The 18,578-nt window shown below is 54.4% G+C and overlaps 1 protein-coding gene across 9 annotated transcripts in view; it reads left to right on the top strand.

The window, feature by feature from the left end:
• Positions 1-18,578, top strand: part of ITPR1 (inositol 1,4,5-trisphosphate receptor type 1) — a 292,239-nt gene that overhangs the window by 188,837 nt on the left and 84,824 nt on the right. For 5 of the 9 annotated variants that reach the window (XM_039837937.1, XM_039837945.1, XM_039837943.1 and 2 more), the window contains 4 exons: positions 2,899-2,934; positions 4,127-4,174; positions 9,020-9,152; positions 11,110-11,300. The exons of 1 other annotated variant lie outside the window; for it this stretch is intronic. In XM_039837937.1, the coding sequence (XP_039693871.1) occupies positions 2,899-2,934; positions 4,127-4,174; positions 9,020-9,152; positions 11,110-11,300 (408 nt within the window). The remainder of the gene's footprint in view (positions 1-2,898; positions 2,935-4,126; positions 4,175-9,019; positions 9,153-11,109; positions 11,301-18,578) is intronic. 3 more of the 9 variants (XM_039837946.1, XM_039837941.1, XM_039837939.1) reach the window with 2 other exon arrangements.

Genomic DNA, 18,578 nt, shown 5'->3' with positions numbered 1-18,578 from the left:
TAGTTACTGCTCAGGTGCCATAGCCATGATGACCTGATTGGTGGCCTCATCCAGGAAGGACAGTTGGGATTCAGGGACTTGAGATTCGTTTCGAATTTCTCTTCCAAAGCCAGTCATCGGAAATCTTTTTTGTATTACGTTTGATTTTGCCGACCTCGTCGGAAAGCACTCAGCCACCTGCTGGCTTGGGAGGCTCCACCCTGATCTGCGGCGTCAGCACCTGATCCCAGGACTCAGGTGATAGAAGACAAGGCTTGTGAAATTCAGACACGCCCATTTTCTCAAAACCTTTTCCTTTAGTGTGAGGCCATGGAGGATGACTTAACATGGAAAACAAAATTAACGTCTATAACGAGTGCTTATAAAATCACTCCATTTACTAAACATTATCTTTTGCTCTGGGCAGTGCATATTATATTTAGCTATTATCTGAACATAATAGCGTATTAATATGCTTGTATTTTTCAAAGTTGCAGCTTCAAATAACCTTATCCTCAAGGAAATGTAGCAGAAAGGGCTAGCAAATTTGGTGACCAAATTACATGCCAGGTATGTTTTGGCCTTTCCCATGCCCGCAATCACGTGACGTCCTAGCGGGTTGTGTCACTGAGAGAACTTGCCTGTCAGATATTATGAAATGAAGTTTACTGACAATATACTAAGCATTACTTCATGTTTGAGCCAGAAGGAATCCTAAGAAATGTCTGCTGTGGTCTCTTTGAGCTTCAGGGCAAGAGGTGGAAGCCCACCCAGCATTAGTGCCCAGCTCAGGGGTGCACAGAGAGCGCTGTTTGCAGAGCCCTGGTCACGGGACTCCTGTCCAGCGCGCTCGGTTTTTCCATCTCATTCCATGAGTGGATAGCGTTAAAACATGGCCCTTCTGTCTAAATGGTGATTCCTGGGGCTACAGAGCATCCTCTCTTGTCTCAAAGGCTTCGTGAAAGATTCAAAGAAGAAAGATAATTAACGTAAATTTAATTTTTGTTTTAAAAGTTAAATGAATTTAGAAACAAGCCTGACAGCAGTGTAGGGACTCAGACGAGTGTCAGTACAAGCATAAAACGACTCGGAAACCACTGACCTCTGAGCAACGGAGGAATAGTTACACGCGACCTGCGACCATTCTACAAGTACAGGATGCTGCTTTGGACAAAGGGATCTCAGGCAGTTCCAACCCATTATCTTCATTTCCTTTAACTTTTGTTTTGATTGGCAGGGGACTGAGAGGGTAGCTCTGGGTTTCTACAGCAAGGCCATGCCTGTAATTCTGTGCTACTCCCGCGAGTGAGTATGAAGGAAGTGCTGGTTGGCATGTGGCCAATGCAAACAGTAGGCGACAATACCTTTTTCCCATCTGTACGCTCCAAAATGCTTTAATTCTGCCTTTTCTTACATGTCATTTTTGCACTAAGGACGGACAGCACAAATGTTGGCACAATTTTAATGCCTCCGCCTGAAGCATCCAGAACACAAGGGTAGGGTTAAAGCGCATTCCTGGATCGTGATATTATTTATGTTGCCTCTCGGGCTTTATTTTCCTTGCTCGACTCCTGTTCTTCACACCACTTTACGCCTCTCCCACCCCCACAGGAAGCTAAACTCTGCGGAGGGAAATTTTTCTCCCTGACGCTAGGGGGTTGTACTCCCGTCAGAAAGGTCTTCTGTCCAGAATTCAGAGAGCAGCCCTCCCCGTGTGCCTCGTCCTCGGTGACCTGGTTTAATCTATGTGCTTAAAGAGATCCCCTGCATCTTTGCTTCATTTTACCTGCTGAGAAATAGGGGGGAAAATGGCAGAAATCATTCGGTTACGTAATAAGCGTTACATTAAGGACGTTTTTTTTTCCCATCTTGGGAATCAGACCACCCAAGGGCTGGTGTTGGCCGGATCGAGACGGCACCAGACCTCACAGCTCAGCCCCTGCATGCTCCCCGCACCTGCCCTGGCCCGCCACCGACGAGCACACTTGGCCAGAGCACCGTGAAGGAGGCCAAGGTCACCCCGTCGCAGTGCGAGCCCTGGCCCCAGTCCAGGGCTCCAGACTGCACCTTGAACCAGCCAGCTGTGCCCGGTGCGTGGCTTTGGCCCAGGGCGCCCCGGGCCGGGCCTGGCGGTTACACCTGACGTCACTTCCCTGCTGTGAGCACGTGCCCTCGAGAACGGACGTGTGGCCCTGTCCCCGCATGGAGCCATGACCTCTCTCTAGCCACACCCGCTTTTAGCCACCACACGGCACCCTCACGTTACCTTTTGTCACCCTCGGGGACATCTCGTGTTGGAAATAATGACATCGAGGAGAGGGTGTCTTCCTGGTCTGGAAGGACTGCAGCCAGGGAGCCCGGTCCCCGAGAGACAGGCACGGGGGGGACGGCTACACACGGGAGCCCCCTTTCCTTTCCCGGGGACCCCGAGGGGCGTCCTACCCCAGGGCCCCGGTCTCCCCCTGAGGGTGGCAGTGCAGGGCGTTCCCAGCTTGGGGTCACGTGGGGGGACCGCCCTGAGGCCCCTCTTGTCACCCACGCCTGTCCCGAGCCCCGTGGCTGTGCACCCTCTGGCCTTTCCTCTCCGTGCGGGTGAGCAAAGCAGGGGTGCGGTGCTGCCTCCTGGCGATTCTTTTTTTTTTTTTTTTAGGCACATTTCCTCGTCGGTGGTGACGGTTTCGTTTCTTTCCTGATTTTGAATGTGTCTCCATCTCGGGCCAGTCGTCTTTTCCGTTTGACAGAGAAAGTGTGTCCCCCCGTCTCCACGGCTGGTACCCCCTGAATTGGCGGGACAGCCAGGTCACCTCATCTTGGACCGTGCCGTCTGTGTTCTGTCCTTGAGTGTTGGTCTCTGGACTTCTTTGTGGCCCACGGAACACACATGCCATAACTAACCTGCTTCGTTTTACTCCCAACCAGCTGCCACAAGCTCCGGATTCTGAGAACGCCACAGAGGTGTGTGCTGCCCACCTATATCTGCGGTGCCAGCAAATATGGGTGCTCCTCAGTCGTCCTGGTTGTGCCTGACTTGTCGCAGCCTGTCTGTCCGGTGGCGGGGGCGGGGGGGGGCAAGGGGAGGGGGTCCTGGCCGGGCACTGATCACGGCTGTCGTTGAGGTGGTCCTTGGGGTGGAAACAAAATTCTGAGGAGCTGGAGGTAAAGCCCCTCCAGGTGAGAATGTGGCTCTCTGAGGGTTTTCACCCAAAAGCATCATCTCGGTCTTGAAAAGTTCTCTCGAGAAATTTTGGAACATCAAGACCTTTCTGTTGTTCCCTGAACTAGACTCTGGGTCCCGTGCAGAGATGATGCAGATGTGCAGTTCTGGGTATGAATGCGGAGTTTTGGTGAAAGCTGCTCAAAGAGTTATAGTTTCGCAGTTCACTCTGTCCTTATCGCCAGCGACACTTGCTAAATGAGGGACTAGGATTCGTTACGGCATCAGAGCCACAGAGAAGCTTTTTGGAGAGGCGTATTGTCAAGGATCCAAATTTACTTTCAGAGACCATTCTAGGGTCCCAGGAGCAAAAGCCAGGATGTGGTTAGTGCACTGGACTTGGGGGAGGTCTGTGCAAGGGTCTTAAAAGTGCCACAGATACTAGAGTGGCAGAGCTGCAGGGGGAACTTGGTGACGATCAGTCCCTGACATTCTCATCAGGGCTCTTCAGCAGTGACAGCTGTGATTAGAACGCTGTGTGCCTTCAGGTTGGGGACAGCTACCGTCCCGTGTCCGTGTGTGCCCAGCGGGGTCTCCTTGGTGTCCTCACGCATGCGCTGTGCGGGATGCATGCCTAAGCCACGAGGACCTGCCCGGTTGAGTCGTGCATTGGAACCCCATTTGGGTTCACGTAAAAATACACGATATAGAGCTTCCTTTTCGTAATCTTTGCAAAAAAATGATGCTGGCCCAAAAAATCCTATGCCCGCTCACTGTTGACCGCGCCCCAGGGTCGGCGGGGGGTGGTGGGGGCAGAGGGGGAGGCGGTAAGCAGTCACCAGAGCAGCGGAGCCTCACTGTCTCCTGGGGAGACAAGACAGCCCGGTCCCCCTCTGTGGCCGTCCACGCACCTGCGTGTGCTCGTGACTGATGCCGAAGCTGGCAGTGTCTTCGTAGTGTGCGCTTAAAGTGGAATTTCTGCGTGCCCGGCAGGAGCAGGAGCCGAGTCCACCCCTGAGGCAGCTGGAAGACCATAAAAGGGTACGTAGTCCGGGGCGCCGGGAGCCCCCGGCCACTTTCGTCATTGTTGCTATTGTTGAAGCATTAACTAGCTCAGGCCCGATCGCAGCCATTCATATAAACCAAGCTAACCGGCCGGTCCACCTGTCCCCCACCCGCTCAGAGCCCCACACCCGGCCGGTCCCCAGACGCTGACCAGGCCAGCTTGTCCGGCCCGCTCTTCTGTGCTGGAGATTTTCTTAGTTTTCTTCTTCTTTTCTCTGTGAGTAACTGACGATCATTACGCGTGATTTATGTTAAAAGCGTAACGACCGAGATGCTCATGGGCACGAGCGCCAGCAATGAGCTGTTTCCGTGCGCCCAACACCCCGCACACATGAGGGTGCGCGCCGCCACACGTGCTCGCCGTCCGCGGGACTGCTCCCGGCGTGCGAGTCCTGTCAGGCGTGGTCACACCCGAGCACACTCTGAAAATCTCCGAAAGTCAACAGCTGCCTAACGCTGCACAGATGCCCGAGTGGTTCGTAATGACGCCCTTCGACAGGAAGTGAACAAGTGTGTGTCTCTGGAGAGGTTCCTGGAAGGGGAGTCTAGGCCAGACGGCAGGGTTGCCAGGCCGTCCTCCAGCAGGCCGTGCACGTCACCGGCACGCTGACCACCCGTCTCGCTTGCCCATTTTTGGGAAAAGCAGACGGCCCGGTTTTCTGCGTGCTGAATTATCGTGTGCCGATTGCCGTGCTAAGACTTCTCCACGCGTTACCCCGTCAGCTTCGTTACTGCCGACAGAGACCCAGGGACAGGGCCTTCGTCCCCCCCGTCACAAGTTAGGGAACATTCGGAGAGGTGAGGCGAGGTTGGGGGGATAGGAAATGAGCAGTCATTGCAAAGACCTCGGCGATGTGGCCGTCGGTGTCCTGGAGGATGTAAGTGCAAGATGAGTGGGTGGCCGGGAGCTCCGCGCCCACAGCCCGGCCCCGTCCCGAACCCCGTGTGCTCTCGTGATTTCCTCACAGGTGCTGACCAGAGAGTAGCTCCCCAGAAGTTGGCCCTTAGCCCTTCCCTCCAGCATCCCTCATGTGCCACAGTTCAGGGACCAGGGACACCTGGCACTCGTGGACTTTCTGTCCTCGCCTGCCCTAGGTGTCAGAAGCAGCTGCTCCCTCGTGCCCTAAGCTCCCGGAGACACGGCACTGACCACTGCCTGGGCGCACGAGCTGCGGAGTTAGAGGCGGGTTCTAGTGCCCCTTTGCCAGGCCCTGCCCTTGAGATGCGGGCAGGTTAGTCCACCCCCCTGGGCCCCCGTTTCTCCTATCATGACGTGGGGTCAGTGACAGTCTCCATCCCTTAGGAGCGTTCTTCAGAGCTGTGAAGCACTCAGCACAGCGGCCGCAGGACTGTCATAAGATCTGGCAGCTGTCACAACTGTTGCCCCCTTGCAAATGGAGACGCTTCGGTGGTTTGGTGGACACGGATAGGAAGAGGAAGGGTATTTTTAAGTCGAGGCCCCACCCTAGTGCCGACGGAGGTGCGAAAGGCCCACCACTCACGTGAGACCGCGGCCTTTCCTGAAGCACAGGCTTTCTCGGTGGCTGGCACTTAGGAAGCCCAAAGGTCACTTTTTCTCTGCTTTGCGTGTGGCGCTGTTCACACCCGAGGGCCTCGTGGGGCACCCACCTGCATTCCCCACATGGTGTTAGCCACCAGTTTCACCGGTAGAAGCGAAACTCGGAGGCCCCCAGCTGCAAGGTGGCCCCTGGTTTCGTGACTTCCCGTCCGCGTTTTAACATGACACTCGGTGTGAATGAAACGCCGCCTCTTCTCGGTCTCAGGGGAGATGACGTGTGTGGAATTTCTTACCAGACACAAACATCTGATGTTTGTTTGCACGCTGTAGGTGTCAGCTGCTGGAAAAAAAACTAGCAGTATCTTTTCACAAGGGTCACGTGGCCAGACGCGACAGGCGAGGGGGTGACACCGTTTCGGAGGTCATTTTCTCCTCCCTTCTCTGCAGCCGGGTCTCTTGGCCTGGCGCGCCAGGAACAGCTCGGTGCTCTTGAGGAGTTTATTTCGGGGCGATCGGGAATGCTCCCCTCTGCAGATCCGAGTGTTCCCTGCATGAATCCACTGCCTCAGGAAAGCAGAATTCTCCTCGAACCTAAGTTTTCACATTAGGCATTTGAATAATGCTTATCTGTTTTCTTTTTCTGTCCCCTTTTACCAAAAATTCTGTCTTCTTTCAGAAAAGGAATAAATCTCACGTTGTTTTGATTTGTTTTTTAAAAATCCCACATGCTACCTGTTTTTTTTCCCCTTGCAGGGTTGTGTGTGTGTGTGTCTGTGTAGAGAAGGTAACAGGAATATGCGCCAAAACCTTATATTAAGAGGGAAAAAAAACAAAAGTTTGTGGAGTGGAGTGTGTGCGGTGTGTGTGTGCGTGTGCGTGCGCGTGCGCGTGTGTGTTTTCCATGAGTACATTTCATGAGATCCTGTTATGGGGAAAAGGGCACCATTGGATGCATCGGTTGCCATGGTAACCGCGAGGGTTTTTTTCTGTGGAAGGACAGGCAGAATGGTTCTGCGAGCCCCCTGTGTGACTTGTTTTCGGCGCCCAGCTGCTGGTCCCTCACCTCTGCATGTTGCCAATGGCACGTGACCCTTCCCTCACCTCCTGCTTCCTTGACGGCAGACTGCCCGGGGGCTCGCCCGCGCCCCTCCAGACCGCGGGGAGCAGGAAGTCTGTGTGGCTCCGGCCCCGCCCCCGTGGACCTGCCGTGCTGAGGTTCTGCCTGCTGTCCCTGCAGGGTGTGCGTGTGTGTGGGCTGGTCACAGTCACCCTGACCCTTCAGCCCCGTGACACCCCAGATCCCTGCTGTGCCGGCCGCACTGGCCTTCTGCTGTGGCTGCAGCTTCCCCATGTCAGACCAGCCGTCCGCCTCCCAAACCGTGTTGCCCTGGGCCGCGGGGATCCAGTGAGAGTCAGGAAGGTTTTCTCCAGCCTCCCTCTCGTGGGAGCGCGGAGTCTGTTTCTCATTGAGAGACCGTCAGGTAGATGCTTCACGAGCGTGAAAAGGGAAATTGCGTTTAATCTCCTGTTATAGTCAACGTGGAGGTAACATTTCCTTTCCCCTTTTCCTCTCTCTCATAGGCTTTCTCGAATGTTCCTTTGAAATTAGTGATTCTTTTGACGAAGTCATCCTTTTAAGTCACCGTGCTTTTGGGCACGGCTTTGGAGGATTTGACCAGAGTGTTGTCTTTATACCAAGATGTGGTTTGCTAGGCCATTAAAGGATATTGTTCTGGAAGCAGTTTATTTAAAAAGCACTTGGAAACGTCACAAGCAGCCTCTCCTTTGGAAGCGCCATCAGAATTTTGAATTTGCAGTTGCTCAAGGAAGCGAATGCATTTCCTGAGCCAATAGAAGCTCCCTCCTTTGCAGCAAGAGTTGGAGATGGAGAGGGGGAAATTGAGATTTTCTTTTTTTATTCCCTGAACTTTTATTTAAAAATTAGTACTCCCCTTGCCCACCCCCGACTCCCTCCTCTCCTGTGTACCCCATCTCAGTTTGTCCCTGGAGTCTTTGCCTAGCAGCATGGATTAATAAAAGACAAAACCTAGCAGTGTGGTCCTGGGACCTTAAGGGGTGCCCCTGGCCTCCCCGCCGCCCTCAGGGCACCCCTCCCGCAGCTGGACATCTCCAGACCTGTTCTGGGAGCTTATTAACAAGTCGCTTAAAATTCTAGACTCACGTCAGGGTGGCAGGCCTCTCGGGAGGGCCGCGGAGTCTCAGCTGAGACACCTCCGTTTCGACACCTTCCTCTCTGCCAGGCTCCTCACTCGCCCCTCTCCGTGAGGGACCAGAGGAAGGCCATGCCTTCCGGCTTTGTCCCTGGGAATCCGCACGGCCTCTGGCTCTTAGAAGCTTCCAGACTGGGAGGTGGTCTGGAGTCTCTGAGCGTGACTGCAAGTCAGGTAGAGCTGAGGACATCCTGCTGCTTGGTGCCGCTTCGCCAACGCCCCGGGCTTAGACAGCGCATCAAAGTTTTGTGCTTTTTCGGTTGTGGGAAGGAGTTACTACTATAGCTCCCGTCCACAATTACTTTGATATTTATAGTTTTTAAACTTTTCGTGAGGGAACGATTCAAATCTATGCAAACGGCATCAGAAGAGTTTCGAGAAGCCTCATTCATGACTCTACCAACTCATGCCCACTCCGGTCTCATCCGTGCCCCTCCCTGTTCCCCGCCTCCCATGTTTCAAAGCAAATCGCAAGGGTTCTTTCTTTCACGATGCTTATTTTCTGATTGACGTAGCTGATGTCGGTCGCGAATTTCTTTTGTATGGCATAATTTTTTTTTTCACCGCTTGGCCCATCGACTCTGTGTAAGAAAGCCTTGCTTTCAGCTTATCATTTGATTATACTTCCTTACTCAGGGTACCTTAATGTTTTCATAGGATCCTGGGAATAAGCCCTGTGCTTCAGTAACGTTTTTATATGGCTTTGTGGAAAGCGACCTGTCAGATCTTCAATTTGTCCAACTTTTATTGGCTTACCGTAGAGGGGCTTTTTTGTTTGCTTTCGCTATTGTTAGTTGCCCCGCAAAATGACTGTTTTGTCTGTATCACTGTGTGAGAGAGTACTTCGGACAGTTGATATTCTAGATCTCTGCTTTTTTATGATCTAGTTTGCCGAGAAAATATTGAAGTTAACTTTTAGAGTTTCCAAACGCTTTTTTAAATTAATCATTTGTTTTCTCGCCGAGTGACACTGAGCCAGTGATACCTGAGTACCCCTGTGCTTTCTGAATATTAGTCACTCGGTCGTGCATTAAATTCAGAACCTGATTTCATTCTCCTGTTTGAATTAAGGGTGAGGCGCTCAGGCAAATTTTGGTCAACCGTTACTATGGAAACATCAGACCTTCGGGAAGAAGAGAGAGCCTTACCAGCTTTGGCAATGGCCCGCTGTCACCAGGAGGACCCAGCAAGCCTGGGGGAGGAGGTAGGCCACGTGGCGTGCTAATCAGCTGCTCTCCTGCTGCCGGAGAGCTGCCTCTGTCCGCATAACGGGTCGGAAGTCGAACAGGTGGATTTGGGGTACAGGCGGATTTTTTTCTATCAACCTGTTTTGTCTTGGGTCTGCTGTCACATCGATGTCTGCAAACATTTCCCCGCAGTAAGATATTGGCTGAGCCTTTCTCCCCTCTCCCCCATGCAGTGACCCTCTCGGTGACATCCGAATGACTCAAGGGACTTGATTTTATTGCGTGTTGTCTTGTGGTCATTAGGACTCCCGTTGTCCCATAAAATGACAATAATGTTGGCGGTGAGGACGATGAAGCCACCGTTTCTTGTGCATTTTCTGAGTGCCAAGGGCTCTTCTAAGCATTTCGCATTTTTTATCTCGTTTTCTCCTTCAGGTTGCCCGTTGTGGGGTAGGTGACGCTGTTATCTCAGTTTAACAGAGGAAGTGGAGGCTTGTTATGGGTCCAGTACATGAACCCGGTATATCAAATGGGTCCACTACATGAACCCGGTATATCAAATTCTAATGCCCATGCTGTGTGCCTTCCCCAGATGCTTATGGGAGTTTATCCAAAAAAACCCCTATATAGAAGTCTTAAAAACAGATCCTTAAAGGCGTTTCAAAACATTGTGAGCACTATTACAGGCAAAAGTAACCGAAACACTGAACTTAGCTATGGGCGTTGGGTTTGGTTTTGAGGGGCCAGGAGCTCAGGGCTCTAAGCACAGACGTGAGTTGCCTGATTTCTGGTCTTCTGGTGATTCTTGGTGGGCCCTGGAGGTGGCACAGAAATACTCGGCATTTAATAAATGTGCCCCAGCAGCTTCCGGGGAGGGGTCTCGGGTTTCCCACCCGATGGAAACTGGAAGCACGTCTGCTCGGTTTGCAGAGCCACAATTCCCAGGGTGTCCCCAAAATGAGACCTTAGCTTTTCTTCCAAAAGGTCTCAGTGATTCTCAAGCACAGTTTCTTCATCCAGCATCTCAGAATGGTTCCTCTTGACATTCTCTGGTGAGGTCATTCAATAAATACGTGAGGTCAAGGGGCGGGGGATCGGAGACACGTTGGAGCCGGATTCTGCTCTGAGAAGCTGTAGGAGGCGTGATGAGCAGCCCGCCTCGCACGATAGGCGCGAGGCATCTGGACAGTCGGGGCCAGCAGCGGAAGGCGGCGGCGTCCGACCTGAGCTCTGTGGGGAAGGACTGAGATGATTCTCCCTTTTCCGAAATGACTGGTCCCTTTTCCCGCATCAGCATTTCAGTTCTCGCCAGTAACCGTGCAAGGCGAGTTCTCAGACAGGCGCTTTCCACGCACAGAGTCCATCCCTCTCCGTGGCGTAGCTCGCTCTCTGCTTGGGGGTAGGCGTGTCATCTGAAGGTCGCAGGATGGGAACTTCGTTGGCTCTGCTCACTGCCCCACTCCCGCCCCAGCTCCCAGCTCCACACCGAGCACTCAGTAAACCCTCGAATGAACGAACAGATAAGTTATGTGACAGGGCGAGTTGGGGGCCAGGATGGGTTTGTTAGAAAGTGGGCCGAAGTGGTTGTCATAAGTTGCGCTGTCTTAGGCGTGTCTAAAGGAGCGTTTCAGGCTGGTTTGTCTCTTAAAGCAGCTCTTAATTCTGCCCCAAGTCATTGTATTTTCATGTAAGGGAGAGTCTTGGCTCGATGGCTTTAGGTCTCACAGTGGAAAAATATTGTCCTTTCTTTATCGTATCTGCCCACGTTCAAATACCATCTCTGCTACTTACGAGGCGGGCGTCCTTGGACAGGCGGCTTCATCTCTGTGCTGATCATCGGTACCTTCCACGTGGAGTTGGGCAGAAGGTGGAAAGAGACAAGTGCTTAGAGCGTAAAGAGTTGGCACAGAGGGATACGCGGTAACGCCCGCTGCTCTGGCCGCGGTTAACACGAACGATGTTGCATCTCCCCAGGAGGAGGTTCCGGGTCCAGCGCCATGAGCAGAGCTGAGATGAGCCTGGCCGACGTTCAGTGCCACCTCGACAAGGAGGGGGCCTCCAACCTGGTCATCGACCTCATAATGAACGCATCCAGTGACCGCGTGTTCCACGAGAGCATTCTCCTGGCCATCGCCCTTCTGGAAGGGGGCAATACCACCATACAGGTAGGAAGGTGATGTCACATCCCTGCCAAGCAGGAGCAGGACCTGTGCCGGGAGACAGGTACCTAGCTGGTGCCGAGACTCCTGTATGAGAAATGGCTCGTCCTTACAGCATAAAATTCTGCCGTTCTGAAAAATAAGTTTTATTGCTGCCTGGCTGTGGTCATTCGGTCATAATGCAGACTTGGTTCCAAAACACGAATTACATTTGCAAACTGGCGAAATGCTGAGGGCGGGCAAAGAAAGCTGGCCCAGGCTCTGGGGCTGGTTGGTGCTCCATACGGGTCTGTCCAGTGAATGATCGAGTGGGACGTACTTGCAGTTTTTATCCACAGTCAAGGACGATCCCATCACAAGATGCCCTTGAAGGCGTTTGGACCGTGTGTGCTGTTTAGATTTAATTTTTGTATCTGTAGACACTGCAGCTGTTACTGACTCTAAATTTCTCAGCCCTTTAACCGAACGGTTCAAGGAAACCAAACCAATGCGAATAGGGAAAAGCCAGGCTAGACTCGTTAAAGATGAGTCGGTGACTTTTTGTTTGCTGCGTGTGGTATATGTTTTAAAACAATGAAAACTAGAATAGTAGTCTTTAAAGAAGCAATTTTAATGAATTTTAATAACATATACATAATTTCCATGTAGAAATGGCAATCAAAATGATTCCTTTAAATATCTTTAATAGTCCCTTAGTACATTTTTCTTGATTGGCTCTGAATTACTAGCTGTGTGTGTGTGTGTGTGTGTGTGTGTGTGTGTGTGTGTGTGTGTGTATACATATATATATTTTGATAACAGCTTGATTGAGATGTGATTTACAAACCACACAATTCACCCTCATGGGTATATTTGGCTTGACATTATATTCTGGGTCTTGAATTTAAAATCGGAGTCTAAACTAATGGTGTCTTGGTCCCTTGTGCATTTTAGGACAGTGCGTGTCTCTCGGTGGGCAGGTGCGCCCCAGGCCAGGGCACCTGACTGGGCAACTGGCTGGGCACAGGGAGCGCAGGCCGGGCTTCAGCCCCGCTCGCTCCCAGCCAGGCGCCTGGGCCTTGCACACCCTGCACGGCTGGCGCCAGTGGCCCCAGCACAGACTCTTGGAGTTATTAGTCGAGACTTGTGCCCGTGGCAGGGTTCACTGCATGCCTGATTGTCACGTGGGCACCCACGTTGTCGTGTGTCGGCACCAATGTTTGACTGTCACGCATGAGCCCGACTGTGAGCGGGGTGCGGCCCGCGGCCCTTCTCCTCCCTCGGGGTGCCGGTGCTGGGGGGAACAGTGCTGAGATGCTCCTTGTCTTTGGACCACGTGACTCCCAGGGGCTGGACCAGCGAAGTCAGCATTCACTGAGCTCCTCCTGTGTGCACGGAGCTCGGCCGGTCACCACCGGGCGCTGGAGAATTCTCTCCAAGCATCGCCAAGCGCGAGAAACGAGGGCAGCGAATGAGCTTTTGATTAACCAGATGTATCGGTGTGAAGGGCTGTCTGACCGTCTCATTCTGAAATTATAGCCTCTCCGATTTTTTTTAGCTCCAGTATCTTTTCTTTAATGAAGCGGTGTTGCTAGAGGGTGACAGTTCTGTTTTGCTTTTTCCTCTGTTGGCCACGTGAGAAGTTGGAAACCTTAAGTTCTCTCCTGTTTTTTTTTTTTTTTTAAAGCTTACTAATTTGAGAAATCCCAGAAGCTTAGTGCTCAAGAAATTGAAAATCTAGCAAGGATACAGGAATGCGTGCACACGCTCACAGGAAGCTAGGTCTCACGGGTAGCGGGTGGGGCCTCCAGGAGACGGGACCAGTACGGTGGACCCGCCGGGGAAGGCGTAGGACATCGGCGGGAGGCGCTGGTGGAAGGTGGTTTTGACGTGATGGGCTTTGAGGAGGGTTGTGGACCCGAAAGTGGAGCTGGGCACAGAGCTGGGCCTGGGGAGGGGCCGAAACCTGCTGGGCCCTTGGCAGTGAGCAGAGCGGGCAGAGGAGGCCAGAGGGGACAGGGGATGGGTTGGGCTGTGATTTGAGGGCTCTAAGTCTGGCAGTGTGGGACAGATAAACTGAGGAAAGCAGGAGACAGTCCGATCATTAAAAAGTTAATTAGCAGTAATTCTGGGGAGAGCTAATGAGAACCTGAGCTCAAAGCGAATCTAATGACAGAACTGGTCGTCACTTGGAGAGGATGGCTGGCTGGGATAGGCACAGGGAGCCTTTCGGGATGCAGGAGATATTCTGCATCCTAGTCTAGCTGGTGGTTGCATGGGCGTGTGTCTATTTCAAAATCGGCGAGCCGTGCAGTTAAAATCAGTGTGCTATACTGCACCAAAGTTATACCGCAAAAAAGTGGGGAGCAGAAGAGCTCCTGAACCCAGCGGTAGGGTAAGGGGGTGAGGCACAGGCTCCCAGGAGTGGAGATCACTGCCCGCTGGAGGCCGGTGCCCCGGTCATTGAGAGCTGGATGCGGGAGGCAAGGAGGTCGGAGGCCCCGTTGGCTGTCAGAGCTTTCGAGAGCCGGGATGACGAGCCGCATGAAAACACCGCTAATTAGGGAATAATGAAGCGCGGAGGGGGCTCGTGGGGGCGGCGGGCTGAGGCTGGCTGGCGACATGCCGTGTTTTTCACAGTGTACCCTGATGGTGATGGCAAGGCACACAGAAGCTGTTTTTCCTTCAAGTTCTTTATCTTGTAAAGTAATTATGAATATTAGTTTCATGTTTTCACACATTTATTACTCATATGCTCAGGCTCCAGATGAAATGCCGCAGTTGGGCTCCAGCAGTTTCCTCGGGCGGGGTGGGGGGGATGTTCCTCCCTAGGGAACCCGTGAGCCCGTGAGCCCGTGGGGCGGGGCGCGGTGGCCTTGTGCCCTGCCCGGATGGGGTACAGGACAGGGCACGGGACACTGCACGAGGGCTCGCATGCCCTCTCTCCTCCCTCCCCCTCCGCCTCCCCGCTGCCTTCTGTGCTCTCAAGGGTTGGAAGGGAGAAGGTCACCCCAGCCCACCCCCTCGATAGAGACCCGTCCTTCCAGGAACACGGATTCCAGCCCGGAGCTGACTCTGAGAGCCCCTCAGCCCCGAGCTTCATTTCCTGGAGAAAACAGTGTGGAACTTGGGTTGTCTGAGGCCACTTAGGGACAGACACCCTGAAGGCGGAGTGATTGGAAGTTCCAGAAGGAGCCGGTTCAAAGCAGCAGATGACCAGCGGGGAAGCTGGCTGGCCCTGGGTCAGTTAGGGCTGTGGTCATTCGAGGCGGGGGGAGGCTCCAGCTGGGACCCTCTGCCCATGGTCACTTCCTGTTCCATGTGACGTGCCACAGTCTCAGGGAGGGAAACCGGTCAGATGGGCTTCCCTAGACTCACGCCTCTCAGTGGCAGGCGGCAGGAAGAACAGTCATGGGGAGCGTGCGGGGCTGCGCGCTTCCAGCGTGGTAACGTTTTCAGGCCGGCGTTTGTCACCCCCGCAGCCCTGGGGCCTGGCACGGGCTTCTCACGGAGAGCAGGGTGCGGGGGAGGAGGCCCGCCTGTCAGTCCGGCTTTGTGTGGGATGAGGGAACCCAGCCTGGGTTTCTGTTCCTCTGTCTGTCCAGGCCGAGACGGAAGCGCAGGCTTCTGGGGTCCTTGCAGCTTTGAATCAGGAATTTTTTTTTTTTTTTTAAGCAATTATTAGATATTTTCCCAGGAGTTCTTAGAACCCAGTAGTGATGACTGGCTGGTTCCATGTCTGAAAGTCTTCCCTGGTTTCTAAACATCATTATTTAGAATATGGGGATTGGACAGATGATGGTACATCCAGACAGCCGAACATTACACAGCAGTGAAGGGGTGAACTCTTGGGAAATGCCGTGACTGGGGTCCCCCTCGAAGGCCTTACGCCGAGCGAGAGAAGCCGGTCTCCAAAGGTGACACCCCGTGTGGCTCTACCTTCATGACGTTCTCACAAGGACGAGACTGCAGAGCTGGAGAACAGGTCCCCGTTTGCCAGAGGAGGGATGAGGGGAGAATTTGACTATCAAGGAAGAGCACAAAGGAGTTTTCTGGGTTTGATGAGACGCTTTGATGTGTCTGCTTTTGGTGGCGGCCGTACTAGTCCATACGTGTGTGAAAATCCGTAGGACAGGACACCAAAAAAAGTCAATTTTACTGTATGATCATTTAAACAACTACAGTGAAAACCACAACAGCGACCGTGACAGTCAGCACTTATGAAGTGCTTCCCGTGGGCCAGGAACTTGGGGAAGTGCTCCTCACGCTCCATCCCATTTAAGCCCCCCAGTCTCCCCATGAGGTAGGTGCCACGATCTCCCCTTTTTATAGATGAGGGAGCCGAAACACACAGCAGCGAGGGAGCTTGCCCCCCAGTCATGCAAGCGGCAAGTCGGAGGCCCGGGATCCGCGCCGTCGCGGCCGGGCCCCCCAGAGCCTCCCCGCCTGCAATGGCTTTGCTCTTCAGGACGACCGTGCAGATCTGAGGAAGCAGACAGGTGCCCGGAGGGGAAGATGGCTCTGTCCTTACACAGTCACCCCTGTCGTGTGCAAAGGCAGAGGTGTCCGTGGGCGGGGCTGGGATCGTGGCCGCAGAGCTCAGTGGAGAAGAGAAACTCCCGGACCTCTGTGTTTGCAGCCCTGTCTCTCCAGCTCTCGCATCTGGATCTTCCAGCTGCGCCGTGAGGCGTGACAGGCACGTTACCCTGTCCCAGACGAGGAAGCGGGAGCTCCATGAGGGCGATGACTTTCTCGGGGCTACAGAGCTAGACGGAGCCCGTGCTACATGTCGCGTGCCTCTGTCCCGTCCTCCCCCAAACCCAACCATCTGAGAGCGTGACGGCTTAGGGCGGCGGCTCTCCTGGTCCCCGTCACATCCCTGTGGGTGTGAGCTCGGTGTGGTTCTCCTGCTCTGTGTGGCCTTCGCTGGGGCTACGGTCACGGGGCACGATTGGGCCGGAGTGGCCGGGATGGCCGCTCGTATGGCTGCGACCCTCGGTGCTGGCCGTCAGCCGCGAGCTGAGCCAGGGCTGTTGCCTTGGTTCTCCTCCATGTGGCTTCTCCCTGTGGTTTGGGTGTCTTCGAGCATGGTGGCCGGAATCCAAGAAGTGACGTTTTGAGAAGCAGGAGTGGAAGCTGCCCACCCTTTCCAGTCCTGGGCTCGGACGTCCTAGCACGGCCCATCCGGCACGTTCTGTGGGTCAGAGCCGGTCGCGAGGCCAGCCCCGCTTCAGAGGGAGGGGAGGCGAGCCCCAGCCCTTCGTGAGAGGGGGATGGGTATGTGAGGAGAGCGAGGGCATCGGGGGGCCATCTTCGGAGACTGGCTCCCCCACACCCTTTATAATCGTCTGAGCACCTGCCATGGGTGAGTCAAGCCCCCCGAGGTGGGTGTCACGGCTGCAAAGCGGAGAGGCAGCGCTGTCTCTGCCGTAGGGGTGCTCGGTTCTCCTTGAGGTCCCCCTGTCACGGCAGAAGTTTCGACATGTCCTTCCCCTTTCGGATGGTGTGTGAAGATCCAGCCCCATCCTGAGCATGAGGTCGCTGGCGGCGGCTGTTCTTCAGAAGTTCTGACCTTCATTGCCCAGACCTTGAAGGACCCAGTTTATGGGCACCCAGAATAAGCCACCCGGGCTCGCCAGGCACCGTCACGCAGAGCTTGCTCCCATATCCTGGCATCTTGTAATCCATCCCATCATCACCTAAAGCCCTGAAGTGCCCAGAAGCAGGATTTGGGATGTTTTCCGGGGTGGCATAAGGGACTCCTACGGACGGTGTCCCTGAGTCTCCCAGCACCTTCTCCCCTGCCCTGGCTTCTCTGACGATGGTAGCATCCGAGGATGGATATCGCCCCCCGAACTTCTCCCACCCGGGTGCCCCCCCAAGCGGCTCAGACTCAATGGCGAACCCTCTGCCTCTAGGAACAGGAGGTGGCCCCACCGCCCGTGGGTTCCCCAAGTGTGGGTGACACCACTGAGCCAGGGGACCAAGCTCCTCTTAAAGAGTAACTCCTGCCGACTTTCTCCCCATTCTGGTGCCACCCCCTTCCTGCCAGCCCCCAGAAGAAATCTTTCCTCTCTGCTTGATGTTTTGTAGCAAGTGGGAAACTATAAAATAAGCATTTGCTTATGAATTAATTTTTGGCACACACAGGGCTCAGCAAGCCTCCCGGCACTCCATATGCATCCCTGGAGTCCTTGCCAACTTCTGTGTTCCTTCTTCCTGAGATGTTCCCACCAGCCCCGGGGGACGTTCCCTCCCTCTTCCCTGCAGGGGACAGAGCTGTCCCCACCTGGGGAAGAGGAGGAGTCAAGTACGAATGTTCAGGTTTTCTTAAGCAAATGCAGATGTTTAGGGATAGGCTGCTGGGATGGCTGTGCAGGACCTCACAGAGAATTCGGGAGACTAGATCTAAAAAAAAAAAAAAATTGAGGACTAATTGCTTCCGGCAGCAGAAGCGCGGAGAATGTTTGAATGTTTGTATCCGACGGCTGCCCACGTGTGCTCCCTTGCCCCGTCTCGCCTGCAGACACACCCAGGAGGGGCTTTCTCTGCTGCACGTACGCAGCTAGGGTCGGAAAATGTGACACGTGCCGTTAGGAAACTTGGCCTGCAGGTTCAGGAGCGACATGACATCCCTGGTTCTGGGGCCCTTCCCGCACCATGCATTTGCTTTCTGAGGTGGTCTTGAGACCTCAGCCCAGGAGCCAGCATGAGATGTGGACTCTGCCGCCCCTCCCAGGAGTCACCGCGAGAGCGAGGGTCACCTGGCTGCCTCTGACCCCGTGAGCCGGCAGTCAGGGCGACGTGCTTTCCCTCGGCTGGAAGCGGGGCGCCAGCTGGCGAGGAAGGTCCGCCTCGACTTGCCGGGGCGGTCACCCCACGGAGGAGGGAAGGCTGGTGTCGTTCTTGGCAGGGCAGTCAGAAGTGAGTCACCGGTGCGTGGTGATTTCCGACCTCGGGTTTCATCCGTGTGGGAGCGTGTGGCCAGCAGTGGGGGCAGAGGGACGCCTTCTCCCGGTGTGGGGGGTGTCGGAGCCGTCGCCATGAACGTGTCAGAGTAAGCGGCCTGGCCCCAGCAGACTGCCCTGGTGGAGACTGTGCCCCTCAGCAAGGCCGAGGGCTCTGCCCAGCACAGCTGCCCAGCTGAGTTCAAGGAGTGTAGGCTGCCCACTGGCCGTTCTGTGAGAGTCAGTGGCATGGGGTCAGGGATGTGGGGGACGCCGCCTCCAAGAGAAGTCGGGGGCCCGGGAAGCGGCACGGCCTCCGGCGTGGAAGCAGCTGGTCGGAATCCAGCTCTGCCCCACC

The sequence above is a fragment of the Pteropus medius genome, unplaced genomic scaffold (assembly GCF_902729225.1).
Source record: "Pteropus medius unplaced genomic scaffold, Ma_sr-lr_union100, whole genome shotgun sequence".
NCBI lineage: Eukaryota > Metazoa > Chordata > Mammalia > Chiroptera > Pteropodidae > Pteropus > Pteropus medius.
Note: the sequence above shows the minus strand (reverse complement) of the source record. Positions and strands in the feature narration are given on the sequence as shown.